This window comes from Pinus tabuliformis, chromosome 8, assembly GCF_031772625.1.
Source record: "Pinus tabuliformis cultivar Carrire ecotype Pingquan chromosome 8, CPIR1, whole genome shotgun sequence".
Taxonomy (NCBI): Eukaryota; Viridiplantae; Streptophyta; class Pinopsida; order Pinales; family Pinaceae; genus Pinus; species Pinus tabuliformis.
Genome location: NC_142294.1, coordinates 1,339,914,784 through 1,339,930,268, shown reverse-complemented (window position 1 = coordinate 1,339,930,268; position 15,485 = coordinate 1,339,914,784). Strand labels below are relative to the sequence as shown.

General features: G+C 38.2%; 1 protein-coding gene across 1 annotated transcript in view; it reads right to left on the bottom strand.

Annotated features, from left to right (window-relative positions):
- Nucleotides 1-851: 851 nt before the first annotated feature.
- Nucleotides 852-15,485, bottom strand: part of LOC149240427 (uncharacterized) — a 176,777-nt gene continuing 162,143 nt past the window's right edge. Inside the window, exons 4-6 of the mRNA XM_089370172.1 lie at nt 2,305-2,763; nt 1,548-1,723; nt 852-1,430 (exon numbers count right to left, since the gene is read on the bottom strand). Of these exons, the coding sequence (XP_089226298.1) occupies nt 852-1,430; nt 1,548-1,723; nt 2,305-2,763 (1,214 nt within the window). The remainder of the gene's footprint in view (nt 1,431-1,547; nt 1,724-2,304; nt 2,764-15,485) is intronic.

Genomic DNA, 15,485 nt, shown 5'->3' with positions numbered 1-15,485 from the left:
CTTTGCTCCTTGTAGGCTTGAACCAACATCTCTTCTAGAGAAATTCAACAATTCTAATTTAATAATCCTATCGGCCTCTCTTTGTACCTTTTGAGACAATTGCTAGTTCTAGATGGGACATATAACTCCAATGTGCTTTGTCCTCGTTACAGAGAACACAAAAATATTAATGCAGGGTATAACAACTATACCACTAGTACTACAAATCATTTCTGCTCAAAAAGGGGGATTTAAATCATGCAGCAGCTTAAGAGGGGCAGGGTCCAGTTTCAAAAATAGCCTTACAATTGGACTAATCAAAATAAAATTTGATTCGCTTCATAGGCTTAGAGTAAACAGGTACCAATGAGGTAAGGTGTAAGTGGACAATTAAATCATATTCAACACAAGACAAGCCCTCGGCATACAAATGCAATTGAAAGTCTTGTGTTATGAGCTCCGAACAAGATCACAAATGATATATTATTCACCAAATTTTAATCTTCCACAAAGAGACAGATTGATCCTCTCTGATTTGTCAAACAAATAAAAAAATACCAAAATTATGCATAGAATCATCTTTGAACTATAAACACTACAGTATATAGTAACCTGGGAAAGTGATGAAGCACTCAATACCATACAAAAATAAAATTCCTTAATAGAAGATTCCTTAATAGAAGAAAACACCACTGAAAATTGTGAAAAGCTGCCAAATGAACTTTGCCAATCTTTTAGATTTACAGAAACAAAGTCAAAAAACCTCTTCAAAGCTAAGTGCTTACTACCAGCCACATCCAATAGAAAAGGTTTTATGGGGCCTGATAAGATCAGAACTTGCTTGACCACAGTAAGATAAGCACCGTACCTACCTAATGTATAAAAGAAGACTGATAAGCTGGAGGAGGGGCAGGCAGTCTACTGCCAAAGTGATGGTTGTTGTAATTAGTAGAGGAATTGTAAGAACCGAAACCCAACAACGAAGGTCCCATGTTATCTGATGGATACATATATGGCCTTGAGAGTGAGACTGGAGTCCTATTTCCAACACCATAGCCTGCTCCATATAATCCTTGGTTTGATCTGTCATATGCATTTTGGCCCTGTAGGTTGTAGGATGTAACACCTGGAGCTGCACCAGAATGTTGTACTCTATCCAAAGACCTATAAAAGCTTCTGTCTGCACCATTGGAAGAAGCATAAAGAGTCGGAGTTCTTTCATCTGCACTTAACGGAGGCATATATACACTAGCATTTCCTCCATTAGCACGAGGACGCTTAGGTTGAGACTTAATAGCACCTGCAAACCTTTTTCTGTCAGCCTTAGCTTTCTCTAGCTGAGCTACACGCTTTTGAAGAGGATCTGGTGAGAACTGCGATTCAAGTTTGTGCTCCTCAATGCACTTTATAACAGCTCTGTAAGTAGAAAGCTCTTTTGTATTTACTTCATTCTGTAGCACCAAATAAAAATATCGGTCAAAAAAGGAACTTCTGATATAACCAACAATACTAAGCCAAAATGATCATCACATAACAAGACATTTTGTATAACAGTAATACAATCGTACTTGTGCAACAGTAGAGTTATTCCCACTTTTTAAACTTGTCTGAGAAGCTTTCTTAGCATCTTTCAGATATTCCTTCAACAAAGGAACAGGTGCAAACTTCTCTGTCAACCCAAATGCATGAGCAAAGTTGACTGCCTCAATTTGTTTTCCACTATTGACCAGGGTTTCTACAACATCTGCATGAAATTGTCACAAAATTTTCAGTTAATCTGAATATGTCACAAACATTTGAAATACCAAAAGACAGTTTACTGTGAAATAAAAAACAATACAGAAAACTTCAACGGATTTGTCAATAAAGATAACAACTATGTCAGCTTGAGACCATTTTCGTAAGTAAACAATTCCCCACTCATGAAAGGCCTTATGACACTTTACCATAGCTGATCATCTTCAGGTGCCTTTATTAATATCAACAAAATAACTTACATACAACTTTCTACCTCATAAAAAGATGTCTACCTAGTAGAGGCCACTCAGTATCTGCCTTGCATATGAAATGTTGAGATCTAAAGGAAAGACTACCAACCCCGTCAACTTAGAAACCCGTTCACTGGACTAAACAAAAAACGTTGGGAAGGTTTACTACAGCCAGGATTACCAAAATTTATCTTCAACTCAATCAGCCACAACCAAGTATACTGATAAAATCCACCAGTCCCTCAAAAAAACAACAAAAAGCCTATCTACCAAAATGGATGGAAATTTTGCCAGCCTAGCCACTGAGGCTAACATTACATAACACCAGCCAACCAACCTGGCATTTTTGATTCAAGTCCAAGGGAACGACAGAGTTCAGGTGTCTGCCTGCACCGTGCAACTGCAAGAACAAGCTTGCATAAGTCATCTTTATCAAACTCTGACGCAATTCCAAAAGTAGCTAGGAGTTGCAAGAAGGCCTGGGCCTCCAACGAATTGCCATTGGCAACATCTCCTTCAAGGTTTATCTTCGACTTCCATTCATGTGCAATACTTTTGGCTTGCTCCTTTATATTTAAGGGCAGAACTGGATGTTCAACACCCAAATTAGGATCTGCCAAAACAGGTACAAGAGATTCCAGTAATAATGTACAGGCCCGGCGTAGAGCCGGGGGCCCAGACTCTTTCTTGTCACTTGACTTTTGTTCAAGAGAATAAAACCCCTCCAAGGACTCTAACACTAACCGTGGTGGGTCAGTTGCAGAGTTTAATGCAGAGGGAACCTCATTGCAAAGCCCTATTTCCAATTGCAAAAGTCATTAAGAATGGGAAGAAAGGATTTAGGGATTATAATATCTGAAAATTTCTATTTTTAAAGTATTATAAAATGAGTTTAGATATTTATATAACAATAATAAGTGGAAATCAGAAAAAGAAAAATAAAAGAAAAGAAATTGATTGGAGATAAATTTTTTATAATTTTCTAAATGTTATTGAGTTCCAATGCTCAAACAAAATATTTATAAAAGGTAATTGACTGGTCTGTGGATGAAGCAAGCATTTGGAGGCTAATTCGTGATGTCTGACAATAAAAGAGGTGAAATTAGAATGAGTAATGATAATACAGACATCCTTGTATAGAAATTGCAATGAGATTCTTCTTAAAGGTGACTTAATTGTATCACATTGATTTTGACATGACAACATCAGTAAAATGATATAAAAGTCGTTGCAACTACTACACCTGTGTTTCGTGCATTAATCACTATATGAGATTGAAGGAATCTGGCGCATTCTCGATCAGAACTATTGCTTGATTGACAACAGCATGAGTCTTGTGTTGTACAACAATTGTATAATTGGTGCATTAATCACTGTATGAGATTGAAGGAATCTGGTCACATTCTCAATCAGAACTATTGACAACAGCATGGGCCTTATGTTGTACAACAATTGTATAATTTGATTGTGAAGGATTTAAGGAGAAGTAATGTTGTTTTTTCTGATCCTAGTAAGGATTTTCAAATATACTATTTATTGGTCCCTGTGGTATACATTGTTTGGACCTTGTTTTCTCCCTTAATTGTAAGTGCATAAAAATATTAGATTCATAGGACAGGGTACCATTAATCATGTGATCCAATGATCTTGGACGTTTTTTATTGAATTCTTCAAAACTTATTTCCATTTGATCTTCCAAAATGTGAAGATAGTTTTATTGGTTGGAACAATGCTACAACTTACAAGTTATAATAACAGAGATTCTGTTCTGCATAATGCTTTCCACCTTGCAATATTTTTGTGGATATGGTTAAGCAATATTCTCTTCGAGTAAAGAATAAATTATTGTGTGTAGAGTCATTGGGTTTACTATAGTAATGATCGTAACATTTTGTAGTCTTTTGTTTGTTGTTATGTGGTTTAGTGGTTGAGACAGTGCATTACCATGTTAATGACCCAAAGTCAAACTTAGAGATCAGAGCCCTCAGTTATAAGTTTGTTGAATTTTATGAGATTTATATGCAATATTAATTCAATAATTAAAAAAATATAGACTTAGGCACCCTAAATAAACTTCAATTTATACATCTTTAGAATCTCATTTATGCTACATATCTGCATCTTATGTACATTTTCCCATTCCCATGTCGGAATTGTTCCTCAATTTATGCCTTACGGCGTTTCCTTTGCAACATTTGGTGCAAATGCTAGTTATTTTCCTACCCTCACTCAGAGTTGTCCTTGCTCTGTATTTTGTTCGTTGAATGCATACGGTTCTTTTCTCCCGCTCAATTTTCTTTTCAGATTCTTCTTGAATCTCAAATCGATGTGCATCTGATTCCATCGAGGTCCATATTGTACCTCTGTGGTAATTCAAGTGTAGTCTTTGCAATGCATTGAAGCAACGTGGGAATTCCTTTATCTCAATGCACATTTTTTTTTAAGGTCATACGATGAATGGAACTTGAAGAGTTTGATTGTTGCATAAAGGAATAACGCATGAAAGGGCGATTCTTTCCTTGTTATATGGTGTTCATTCAAATCTTGTGTTGAGTGCAACATGCAATGACTGTATTAGTAGTTCATTTCAATCTAAATATGATGTCTCCTTCAAGCAGTTCATTTCAGTCACAGTGCATTGAATGGTGCGTTGATTTTTTATAACTGAACTATGCATTGGTTGTGGTAAAATTATATTGAATGGTGTGATTTAAATACCGAACGTAAAGTATTGTGAGTTGTGTTTATAATATGTTATGTGGAGTTACTTTTTAATACTGTATTAGAGTAATTTTTTTAACTCCATAATTTATATGTTAGAGTCGTGAGTTAAAGAATGTGAGGAGAACTCCTATCATGGTTTCCTCTCTACATTTAACCTATTTCTTGAGTTCTGTGAATGGTTGATTGAACGCCGGCCATGGTATGCAATGAGTTACCATGTGTGCATTGAGTTATGTGAATGGTTGGTTGAACTCTTGTTTTTATTTTTTTTAAAGGAGATGATTCGTATGGTATAACAATGTGGATTCATGAGTTTATATATATATATATATATATATATATATATATATATATGAGGTGGAATTGTAATACCATAGGACCACATGGTATATAATATATATAAGTTATATATGGTATACGAATTAAGTTTATCTTTTGAAGACCATATAACAATAAAGTTAAGGCTTGAGAATATCATATATGTTGTTATTTAAATTATTGAAATATATCACATTGGTTGTTTGAAGACAATTGCAGAAACCAATTGTTTGTTGCAAATTTTGGACCCATATTAGTTGTTATGATGCATTCCTTAATATCCATGTGGGAGTAGTTCTATTTGGAAAAGAGAATTATGATGAGTGGTCCCGGAAGATAAAACAAACCCTCATTTTTGATTGGTTATGGAAAGGAGTTTGTGAAGGAGAAGGAGACAATGCACTGGAAAATCCTACTTCAGATAAGGAGCTTTCCATTTGGGAAAAAAACAACAACAAGGCCTATGCCTTGATTGCAGCGTCAGTAAATGAAGAGGTGAGTTGATATATTTATCTATTTTCAAATGCCTTTGAAGCTTTAAATAATTTTAAGGAATTGTATGACTCACACTCTAAAGCTGAAGTTGTTCAATTGATGATAAAGTTGTTTAATCTTGAGTTGAAAAATGATGACCCTCTTTCCTTAGCATCAGAAGTAAGATCCATTATGCATGACATAAAATCCGTTGGTGTTGAAACAATTATTCCTCTCATAGCTTATGTCAAGGCACTATATCCCACCTATTCAGATTACCTTCAGTCATTGCAAGTAAGTATAAACCTTAAGAAGATTACCTTTGACTCCCTTAAGAAGAAATTTACTGAAAGAGAGAAGGATTTTGGGAAGAAGACAACTCCTCATTCCTCTGAAGAATTTGTGTGCCTTGCACAAAAAGAGAAGAATCATCCACAATTTTCTTCTAGAGGAAGAGGTGGCTAAAGGAAGAGGAAGGAAGAATTTTAGAGGCAGGGGGGCAGCCATTTCCAAGGACAAAGGTTTGATCTTAATTGCATATGACACAATAGATATGGACATGATGCTTCCACATGTAAGATGCGTTGGGACAGAATTGAGTAGGAAATTCATGAAGGAAAAGGTAAAACACCTGAAAAAGGGAAGCGTAAAGCACCTGACTCCACTCAGTAAGTTGTGGAAAATCACAATATTGGAATAATTGAAGACTTATTCAATGCTTCACTTGATTAATGGAAAGATGCTTGGTTTCTTGATTCAGGAGAAACTTTCCACATGAATTTTAGGAGAGAATTATTTGAACAAATCTATAATAATTTTGATGGAGAAGTATACTTTACGGATAAGTCAAAACTCGAGCCATTAGGGCTTGGCACCATCAAGATAAACTGTTGGGTCTTCCAGTATTTCTTCTACTTAATGTTATATACCTCTTGGAGCTGAGGAAAAACTTTTTGTCTTTGGTTCACATCCGCTAGAAAGGACACTCCATTCACGTAATTGATGGCAAGGTTGAGGTCAGAAAAGCATCTGATCACTCACTTTTCATCACTAGGATAGAAGAATAAATACTTATGAAGCTGCAAGGAACCTCTGCTCATGCACAAAAAATTTCATATAATTCTCACTATGATGAAGGTACATTTCCATAAATTCTTTTATGGCATGATAGATTTGGACACTTGAACTATGACAACCTCCATTTGTTGAAGAAAAATGGTGTTATTGGTTTTCCTACTATCATAGGAAACTTAAGCAATGTGATGCTTGTATCTTAGGAAAGCACATCAAACAGTGTTTTCATGATTCTCATTCCAGAGCACATAGAAAACTTGAACTCATTCATTCTGATTTATGTGGCCCAATGCTTATTCCTTCTACAAATGGTAATAAATATATGATAAAATTTATTGATGACTACACCAGAATGTGTTGGGTTTATTTATTGAAGAAAAAATATGAAGCTTTTGAAACATTCAAGAACTTTAATGAATGGATTGAAAATGATGCACAATCTCATATTGGATCCATTTGTACTGATAATGGAAAAGAGTATACATCAAATGAATTTGAAAACTATCTTCACCTACATGGGATCAAACGTCAAACAATCGTGCCTTATAATCCCCAACCAAACAGAGTAGCTGAAAGAATGAACAGGACAATCTTAAATATGGTACGTTCCATAATGTTTTTCAAGAATGTTAAACTGATGTTTTGGGTTGATGCAATTCTATATGTTATGTATATAAAGAATATGTGTCCATATAATGCTAACAAAAAAAGACTCCCTATGAAATGTGGTATGGCCACATTCCTTCGATGAGTCATCTCAAGGTTTTTGGTTCCACATATTATTCCTTGATACCCAAGGAACAAAGAAACAAACTCAGTGCAATCACAAATGTATCTTCTTGGGGTTCTCAAATACCTCCAAAGCATATCATCTCTATGATGAAGTGAATACGAAGTTTATAATATCTAGATATTTGATATTTCTTAAATGTTCCCAGACTGACAATTTTTGTTGAGCAGCAGCTTAATCACTTGAATGGATTCGTACATACAAAGTTTGATAATGGGATTCCATATCTTGAAGGGGGGATTCCTATACTAGAGAAATATATGGAATCTTCTTCTAAATCACTCCCTCACTAGCATGAAGCTACAACCATTAATGACACTTTGAGTGTTGTGATTGATAGAATTGGTAGAATAAATCTTGATTCAGCCCCATCTCATTCAACTGAGCAACCTAGGCCATCTCAAAAACGTCCTCCAAAATGGATGACAAAGACACTTGAAATTGTTCTTACTCATGAGGTTGGAAAGATAGAACAAGAATCTCAACTAGACATAATGGAGGTGATGTAGATGACTTTGATTCACCTGTTGATTTGGATGTTTCTTATGATTGTGAACTAACTTTGTCTACATATTTTGAACCAAATTCCTTCAAAACATTTTCTTATCTTGATGAATGGAAAGAATCAATGCAAAAATAATATGATTCTTTAATAAAGAATGGCATCTGGAAGCTATTTGACCCTCCATTGGGAACGAAACCAATAGGTTGCAAGTGGATCTTCAAGAACAAGTGTAAATCAGATGGCTCACTTGACACGCACAAATCTAGGCTTGTGGAAAAAGCTTTTGCACAGAAGGAAGGGGTCGACTGTGAGGAGGCTTTTTCCCCCACAGCAAAATGGGATTCCATTTGGACACTCTTTTCCATAGAAGCTCAAAATAGTTGAAAAGCCCATCAAATGGATGTAAAAAATTATTTCTTGAATGGAGATCTGAAAGTTAATGTTCTTATCTCCCAACCAAAAAGGATTTTTTGTGAAGGGTTAGGAACATAAAGTATGCAAGCTTGTAAAATCCTTGTATGGCCTCTAGCAAGCACCGTGAGCCTAATTCGAGAAATTGACTGAGTATCTTTTGAAACTCAATTTCAAACATTATGATCTTGATGATGAAACTTTGTTTGTCAAGAAAGTTGGAAAAACAATATTATATCTTATGTTGTATGTAGATAATCTTGTGATGATAGAGAACAATGAGAGATACATTGCATCCATAAATAAAGAACTAAGGAAATGTTTTGAGATGAAAAATTTGGGCTATGTTCACTACTATCTTGGTATTGAAGTAACCCAACATCTGAAGTTTATATTCCCCTCTCAAAAGAGGTACATTGGAGATCTGTTGAACAAGTTTGGCATGGATGAGTGCAATCTTGTGGCTACTCCAATGGAACAAAACTTAAATTTCACATCCACGAAAGGAAAATAATTTAAGGATGAAACAAAGTACATACAACTCGTATGAAGACTCAACTACCTTACTACTACCAAACCATACGTTTCATTTGTTGTTGGAATCCTCTCTAGGTTTATGCAAAAGCCTTGTGAGGGTCCTTGGTCTACTATAAAAAGAGTTCTAAAGTACTTAATGGGAACTCAAGGCTTTGGATTCAAGTAGACACACGTGGGTGACTTCAACTTGATTAAATACTCGAATTCATATTTTGACGGGGATAAAGAAACTGGGGCATCTACGCTAGTTTATGTTATGAGTCTTGAATCAGGAGATGCCTCTTGGAGGTCACACAAACAATCAGTTCCAACAGATTCCACAACTGAGGTAGAATATGTGACAGCAGCTGAAGAACTGAAGGAAATTGTGTGGCTCAGGAAAATTATGGAATATTTTCAGGAGAAATGAGTGCATTCAACTCCTCTTTTGATTGACAACATGTTGTAGCGGCTACAGCCACCCTCCAAAATTTTTCCTTAGCTTTGTTTCGGAGCCTCCCTACCAACCTTTCGTAGTAGCATGTCTTGTCTTATCAAGTACACGAGCTTCATTGATTTTCTTGCAGAATGATATCCTGTCTATCAAAGCTTGTTCCATCCCCCTCACAGGCTATTTCGCCAGGCTTGGTCCAGCTGCAGGTTGAGCAACTCCCTCAATAAATTACGCAATTATGGAGGGCAACCAGCCTTCCCTCCAAAAATTGCACAATTCTATCTGGCAGCCTACTGGGCTTCAAAATTTCACAATTCTTCCTATCATTGTTCACTGAAAAAATTGCGCAATTCCTCCCAACAGGACTGCTCAGCCCAGAGCAAATCTGGGCAGCAGTCAGCTTCTCTGCAAAGAAATTACACAATCCCTCTGGGAAGCCAGCCCAACTCCCTCCCAGAAGTGTGCAATTTTTCCTCCTAGCTAAGCAGACCATTGTATGTGCAATTGAGTTGACCAGTTCCCTCCAAGACCGACAAAAACTAATTTGCATGCATGGGCTGATTCTCCCAAGGTAGTATGAAAAGACATCCCTTGATTCAGGGATCTACTTTTAACAGCTAGAGGTTGCATGCAAGGATATTTTCAGAAACCTCCCATCAAGTATCGCTCTTCCTAGATTTGTGGCATGTGAATCACATCTTTGATTTGATCAAAACTCATGAACCAAATGATGAAAAGCTCATTCTCACATCAACCTTGCAGCTCTAATGTCCCTCATTGCATCTACGAGTCGTCGACACATTCAACTCAGTTTTTTTGGGGTAAGCCTGCCTTCCATGTCTTGTGTTGCATTTCTGTCACTTTTTGTGTTTTGCTTTGTGTGAGTGTTGTCTACTTCATTTCAATGAGATATTGTTATCGTTTACATGCATACTAGCTTGTGCTAGCACCATTTAATTTTTCATTAACATCTCACTGTTGTCGCATGCATGACACTATTTTTTATGGACAGTCGTGGTTTCGACAACTTGCTTCACACACATGCATGCTTTCCTCGTTTTCGGAATCCTACACTTTTTGTTTGTATGAATGAGCTTTCACACTTGTTTGCACTCATCTCACCATGCATTCAGACTTCTCATGTTTTCAGTCACCCATCAGCTGGACTAGGCTGCCCTGGCCCGGACCGTGCCTTGCCCAGCTAGCACTGCGGATTTATGGAAGCGAAGGCTCTACCATCCCTTCAAAAATTGTGCAAGCCCTGCCAGACACTAAACTCTAGGCTTTCATTGTGCATTTCTTGGAGGTAGTGTCATGTTGGCCCCAGAAACTACACAATGCAGTGTGTTGGTTGCATATCACTGCTTACTAAAGTTACGCATTGCACAGTTTTAGTCCTCAGTAAGCTAGGCTAGAATTTTCATTGTGCAGTTCCAACAGTTAGTCAGCCTCCTAACATCCCATATTGTGCTTTGCATAGTTTTGGCAGTCAGTCTCTCGACCTCTCGACACAAATTGTGCAACCTTCATGATTAGTCACACAAGTATGTTGCAAGTCAGTTCTCAAGTTCATTTTGGTTTTCGACTGACAAATTTCTTACCATGAGTGTTTCCATGTCTCCAAGTATCACATGTTTTCATCTTCCTCTCATCAGCACAAGTACAATGGCCTTCAAGAGAGCAGAGTCAAAGGACATCGTTGAGATCACAACATGGGTTGCAATCAAGCAAGTGTCTATGAGCTTGCCTACCTATGAAGACATCAAGTTGTTCCTAGACAAGGAAATCAAGATAAGATGGTAGCAGCATCACAACAATCAGCATCACAGTGATCAGCACCATCAGCAGTAGTAGAAGGAAGCACACCCACATGCAGTGAATGTAAGAGGAAGGTTGTTGACAACACAGAGGCGAAACAAAGTTGCATGCTCGAGTAGATCCTCTTGTGATGAAAGCAAATTTGGAGATTGAGGCTATGAGGTAACGATGTGACAATAAGATCATGTGAAGACATAGAATGAAATAGAGAAGTAGTTGCATGTGTTGAAGCAACATCTCAAGGAAGAATAGGAGCTTTATAGACGAGAGAATGAGTTGCAGCAGGAACATGTACAGTAGTAGGCTTAACATGCACTCACGGATGAAATTGTGCCTCTACAAGTTATAGATCGATCCCAACAATCAGCACGAAGCAGATAAGGTGAGCAATGTTGTTGATCGCATGCAAGGGAATGTAGCAACATGCATGTCATTGTGCACACTCATGCAATCCCAGAAATTCGGCACACTCACTAAGGTGAAGACAAGAAGCAAGTTTGACTAGTGTTGAACATGTACTCCGACAAGTTGATGTGCATGGACACCAGCACATGCTTAGAGAGCAGTGTAGACACTATGCATCAACATGTTGCTATTCCGGTCGCACCTAGATGACCATGTGCAAGCTATCAGACAGGTTGGATAGAGGAGCCATATCGGTGCACCCAGATGCAACGAAGGTAAGAGTTCGCTTCAGCAAGATGTCACCATTGAGCACACAGACACCATCATGGACAACCAAGCTTGGCATCAGCTCACCACCTTTTCAACCATCATGAGCATGTCAAAGGGTTGGTCTCACCACAACGGTCCGAGTTTCAGTGATGTCTTGCATGGCTTGCTCAATGCACTTTGTCTCACATGGGCACATGTGCATTGTAATGTAACGTCTTGTCAAGTGGAAGTTCAAGTGTCAATAGTTGGATGTAACAATCATAGAGTAGAAGAAGAGTCATGAGGGTAGATGAACTGTCACAAAGGGGATGTCAAGGGTCACCCCACCCTTTTCTATAAATAGAACCTCATAATTCATTGTAAAGGATTTTGGTCAGCCAAGCTTCCAATAGGACTATCTTAGAGAGAGCTTGGATAGTATTGTAATGAACCTTGGTTTCTCCACTGCGCAGAGCTAGTACATCTCTTTGGAGGAGCACGCAGTTATGGTTGTAACATTCGGCTGTCGGAACTAGTGGTTGGACATGGATGTATTATATGACTAGAACTTACACCTCTTAATATAACAAGAGCCAGCACATTTCATGGATATGTTGTATTGTATTTCAGCTATCTATTTACTCTAAATGATATATGTATTTGTTTGCTTACGCATGCATGTATAGCTATTTTTGTGTATGTATGTATGTATGAATCTTTCTAAAATGTTTTGTTGGTTTAACTATCACTTTGGATTGCTAGCCAACTTGCCTTCCATGTTGTGATGCATCCTTGCTCTTGTGTTCCCTTCTTAACTCCATGCTATCACAGGTTTCCAAGGGGCGCACACATCTCAACCCTCGTGTGTTATAACCTCTCATGCACCATCCTTGGCTCACTGCATATGTCACACCCTTGCTACCAACAGGGACATCTTACTTGCCTCTATGTGAAATCGTGGTCAAGACATTATCGTACGACCCACTGTTGGGTCTCCTACACCAAACAATCTAAGGTCTAATTGGGACTTCTTACCAAGGAGATCCCCTTACATGTTGGTAGGTCCAGCACCGTCAACATTTTTGCGCTAGAAGGAGGGCCAGATGACAAGATGAGTCCTCACATCTATTTTAAATATCTACATATCTATCATGACTAACTACAGAGTTGCTCTTCTGGAGTTTATGTCTTATGGAAATGACTTCATAATTTCGGAAGAGCTCTCAGATAACTTGTCACATAAAACATATGATGGTGGGGGCCATGTAGCCTTAGTTAGGCATGCAGTTGGTGTTGTCAGTTCATGCAAAAGACATGGAATCTTTGAAGAGTACATGACCTACGCGTTGTTCGTTTAGACACTTCGAGGACACCCCATGCACTGGTGTGCCATGTTGCCCGAAAAATCTATTCATTCTCTTGCTCATCTAGTCGCATACATAGACCGTGCTTTCAATTACTTTCACCATAAAGCACTCAATCAAGAAATTCTGAAATTACGAAAAGCACTCGATGAATCCATTGATCAGTTTTACACACGCTTTTGTAATCTTTCATACCGATTTACCAAAGATGAAATTGATTGGGAATTTCTTTATGGAATATTGGAGTATCTTCTTCACATATCCAAACCCCACTCATCACACTTCAGTGATGGAGCTGCGCAATCAAAGGTAGGCATAGTGGCTGTCATAAGTGATTGTCCACCTTCACCTCCTCAAACAGCTCCACCACCGTGGAGTGATGTGGGAGATCATGCACACACATCTGTTGAACTGTCACATCCTCCCACCCAACCTAATCTTGATATTTGTGCAAATTTGGCTTGCAAGCTTGTTGGTTTTCACGTGGATTCATTCCTTAACCTCCATCCCCGTGTTCTGTTGATCCTCCAAATTGTACTGCCTTGTGTTCTCCCATACTGGACTCCTCATCTATTGTGAACGAGGATCAAGTTGTCGATGGATTTGATTTTATGCAGCAAACCTGTGCCATCATTCATGATGAGTGTGTGCAGGAATCTAAAGAAGAACCCGTGGTGAAGGATGACTCCCTTCCAGCCGCACCTCATCCACTTTATCCTGACATCCCTTGTGATTCTTCCACTGTTGATTTCCCCTGTGAAAACCCATTTCCAGATGTTTCTACTTCCGATCATTCACAGGACACATTAGATGTCATTCTATCATCACAGTGTGGAGAGGACACATCTTCCTCCAAAAATCTGTCCAATCTGTCATCTGTCATTTCTGAAAACATGAAGGGTGAACATATTTGCTTCTCATCTACCCCTCTGCCTGATTCATCAAATCATGAGGATGCCAACAAACATCCTGAATTTTCTGATCTTCGTTGTCATGATCTCTCTACTTCTTCATCTGATCACGATGTTGATTCAATCATTGTTGTTCTATCTAAGACATTGGTCTACGATGATCTATATATCAATGAAGTCGAAACCCCACAGACTGTTGAGGAACTTCAGCCCGAGCTATTAGTTATTTTAGGCCCTCGCTGTCTTGAGGTTGGTTTCACTTCCAGCTAGAAAATTGTTGAAACACTCAAGGCTCCTCATCGCGCTCTGCTTTGCATTGAAGATCAACCAAACACCCAGATTTCACTTCCTACACTCGAACTACACGATCCCATCGCTCATGCATTGGAGGAATCTTACATAGCAAGCACACATGCACAACGTAAGTAGTCTACCTTTCTCACATTTTCTTGCATGTCACAGTCAAGAGAATGCATACACTCTACATTTGCACACAATGTAGCACATCACCATGGCATCTCCATAGAGTGTATGTTATGTGCTTTCACTCATATTTTTTTTGTGGTTGCCTATAAGCTCAGAGTGTGTCCATATTCATCGTTATATCTTTCATGCTTGCTGGTTTGCGCAACTGCGATATTTGCAAATTGTGCCTTCACCAACATGGGTCAACCAATGCGCTACTGGCCGCATTGGAAGTATCACTTCACGTGAGATGACCCATGCACTGTTAGCTTAGGAGTAGGAGTAGTGTTTGTTTTTGAGTTGTTTGTTTGCATGCATGTTTGCTTCTTTCTTTGTGTGTTTGTTTGCTTTCTTGTTTGTTTTCTTACTCAGTTTTTTTTTGCATTTTCTTCTGCTTCTTGCTTTGCTTTTTGGCTTGTTTGCTTGTTATTGTCCATATGTTAGTTTCACATAGACCATGTGTGACTCTTGAAATAAGTTGGGTAAAGTACAAGCGAACTTGTACAACTATCAAAATTTGGTTATCTGTTATTCGTTCTCTTATGTAAGAACTTGTTGTCTTAAGTCCATGATACATCAATGGAAAATACATACTTTTCGAAGTGAACCTTGGTGAAAACACAACGCTTGTGCACTAACTAGTAGTATCACCTACTTTAGTCAGTTGTTTTTGGGTAAATCCTTGTCAGCTCAGTCAAGTAGAGTAAGGTGAGGGGGAAAACCTTAACAAGCACGTCAGAGGTATACATAAACTACTTCTCTAAAGGAACAACCTCTTCTACTCTCAATAAGTCAGGATCCCTCTTCCACCTCTGAAATGAATAAGTGTTATGCACAATTATGAAGATGAAAAATGAAAAAATCGAAAAATTTTTGAAAAAAATGAAAAATGAAAAGGTGACAGAAGAGAAAGGCTTCCTGCGTAGAGAGGTGATGCAAGTAACTCCGTTCGGGTACTGACCAGGCTCGCTAGCAGCGGAGCCATGCTTGTGTTCTTGCGTGACTCCATCGTGGTACTGTCCAAGCCTGCTGGCAGTGGA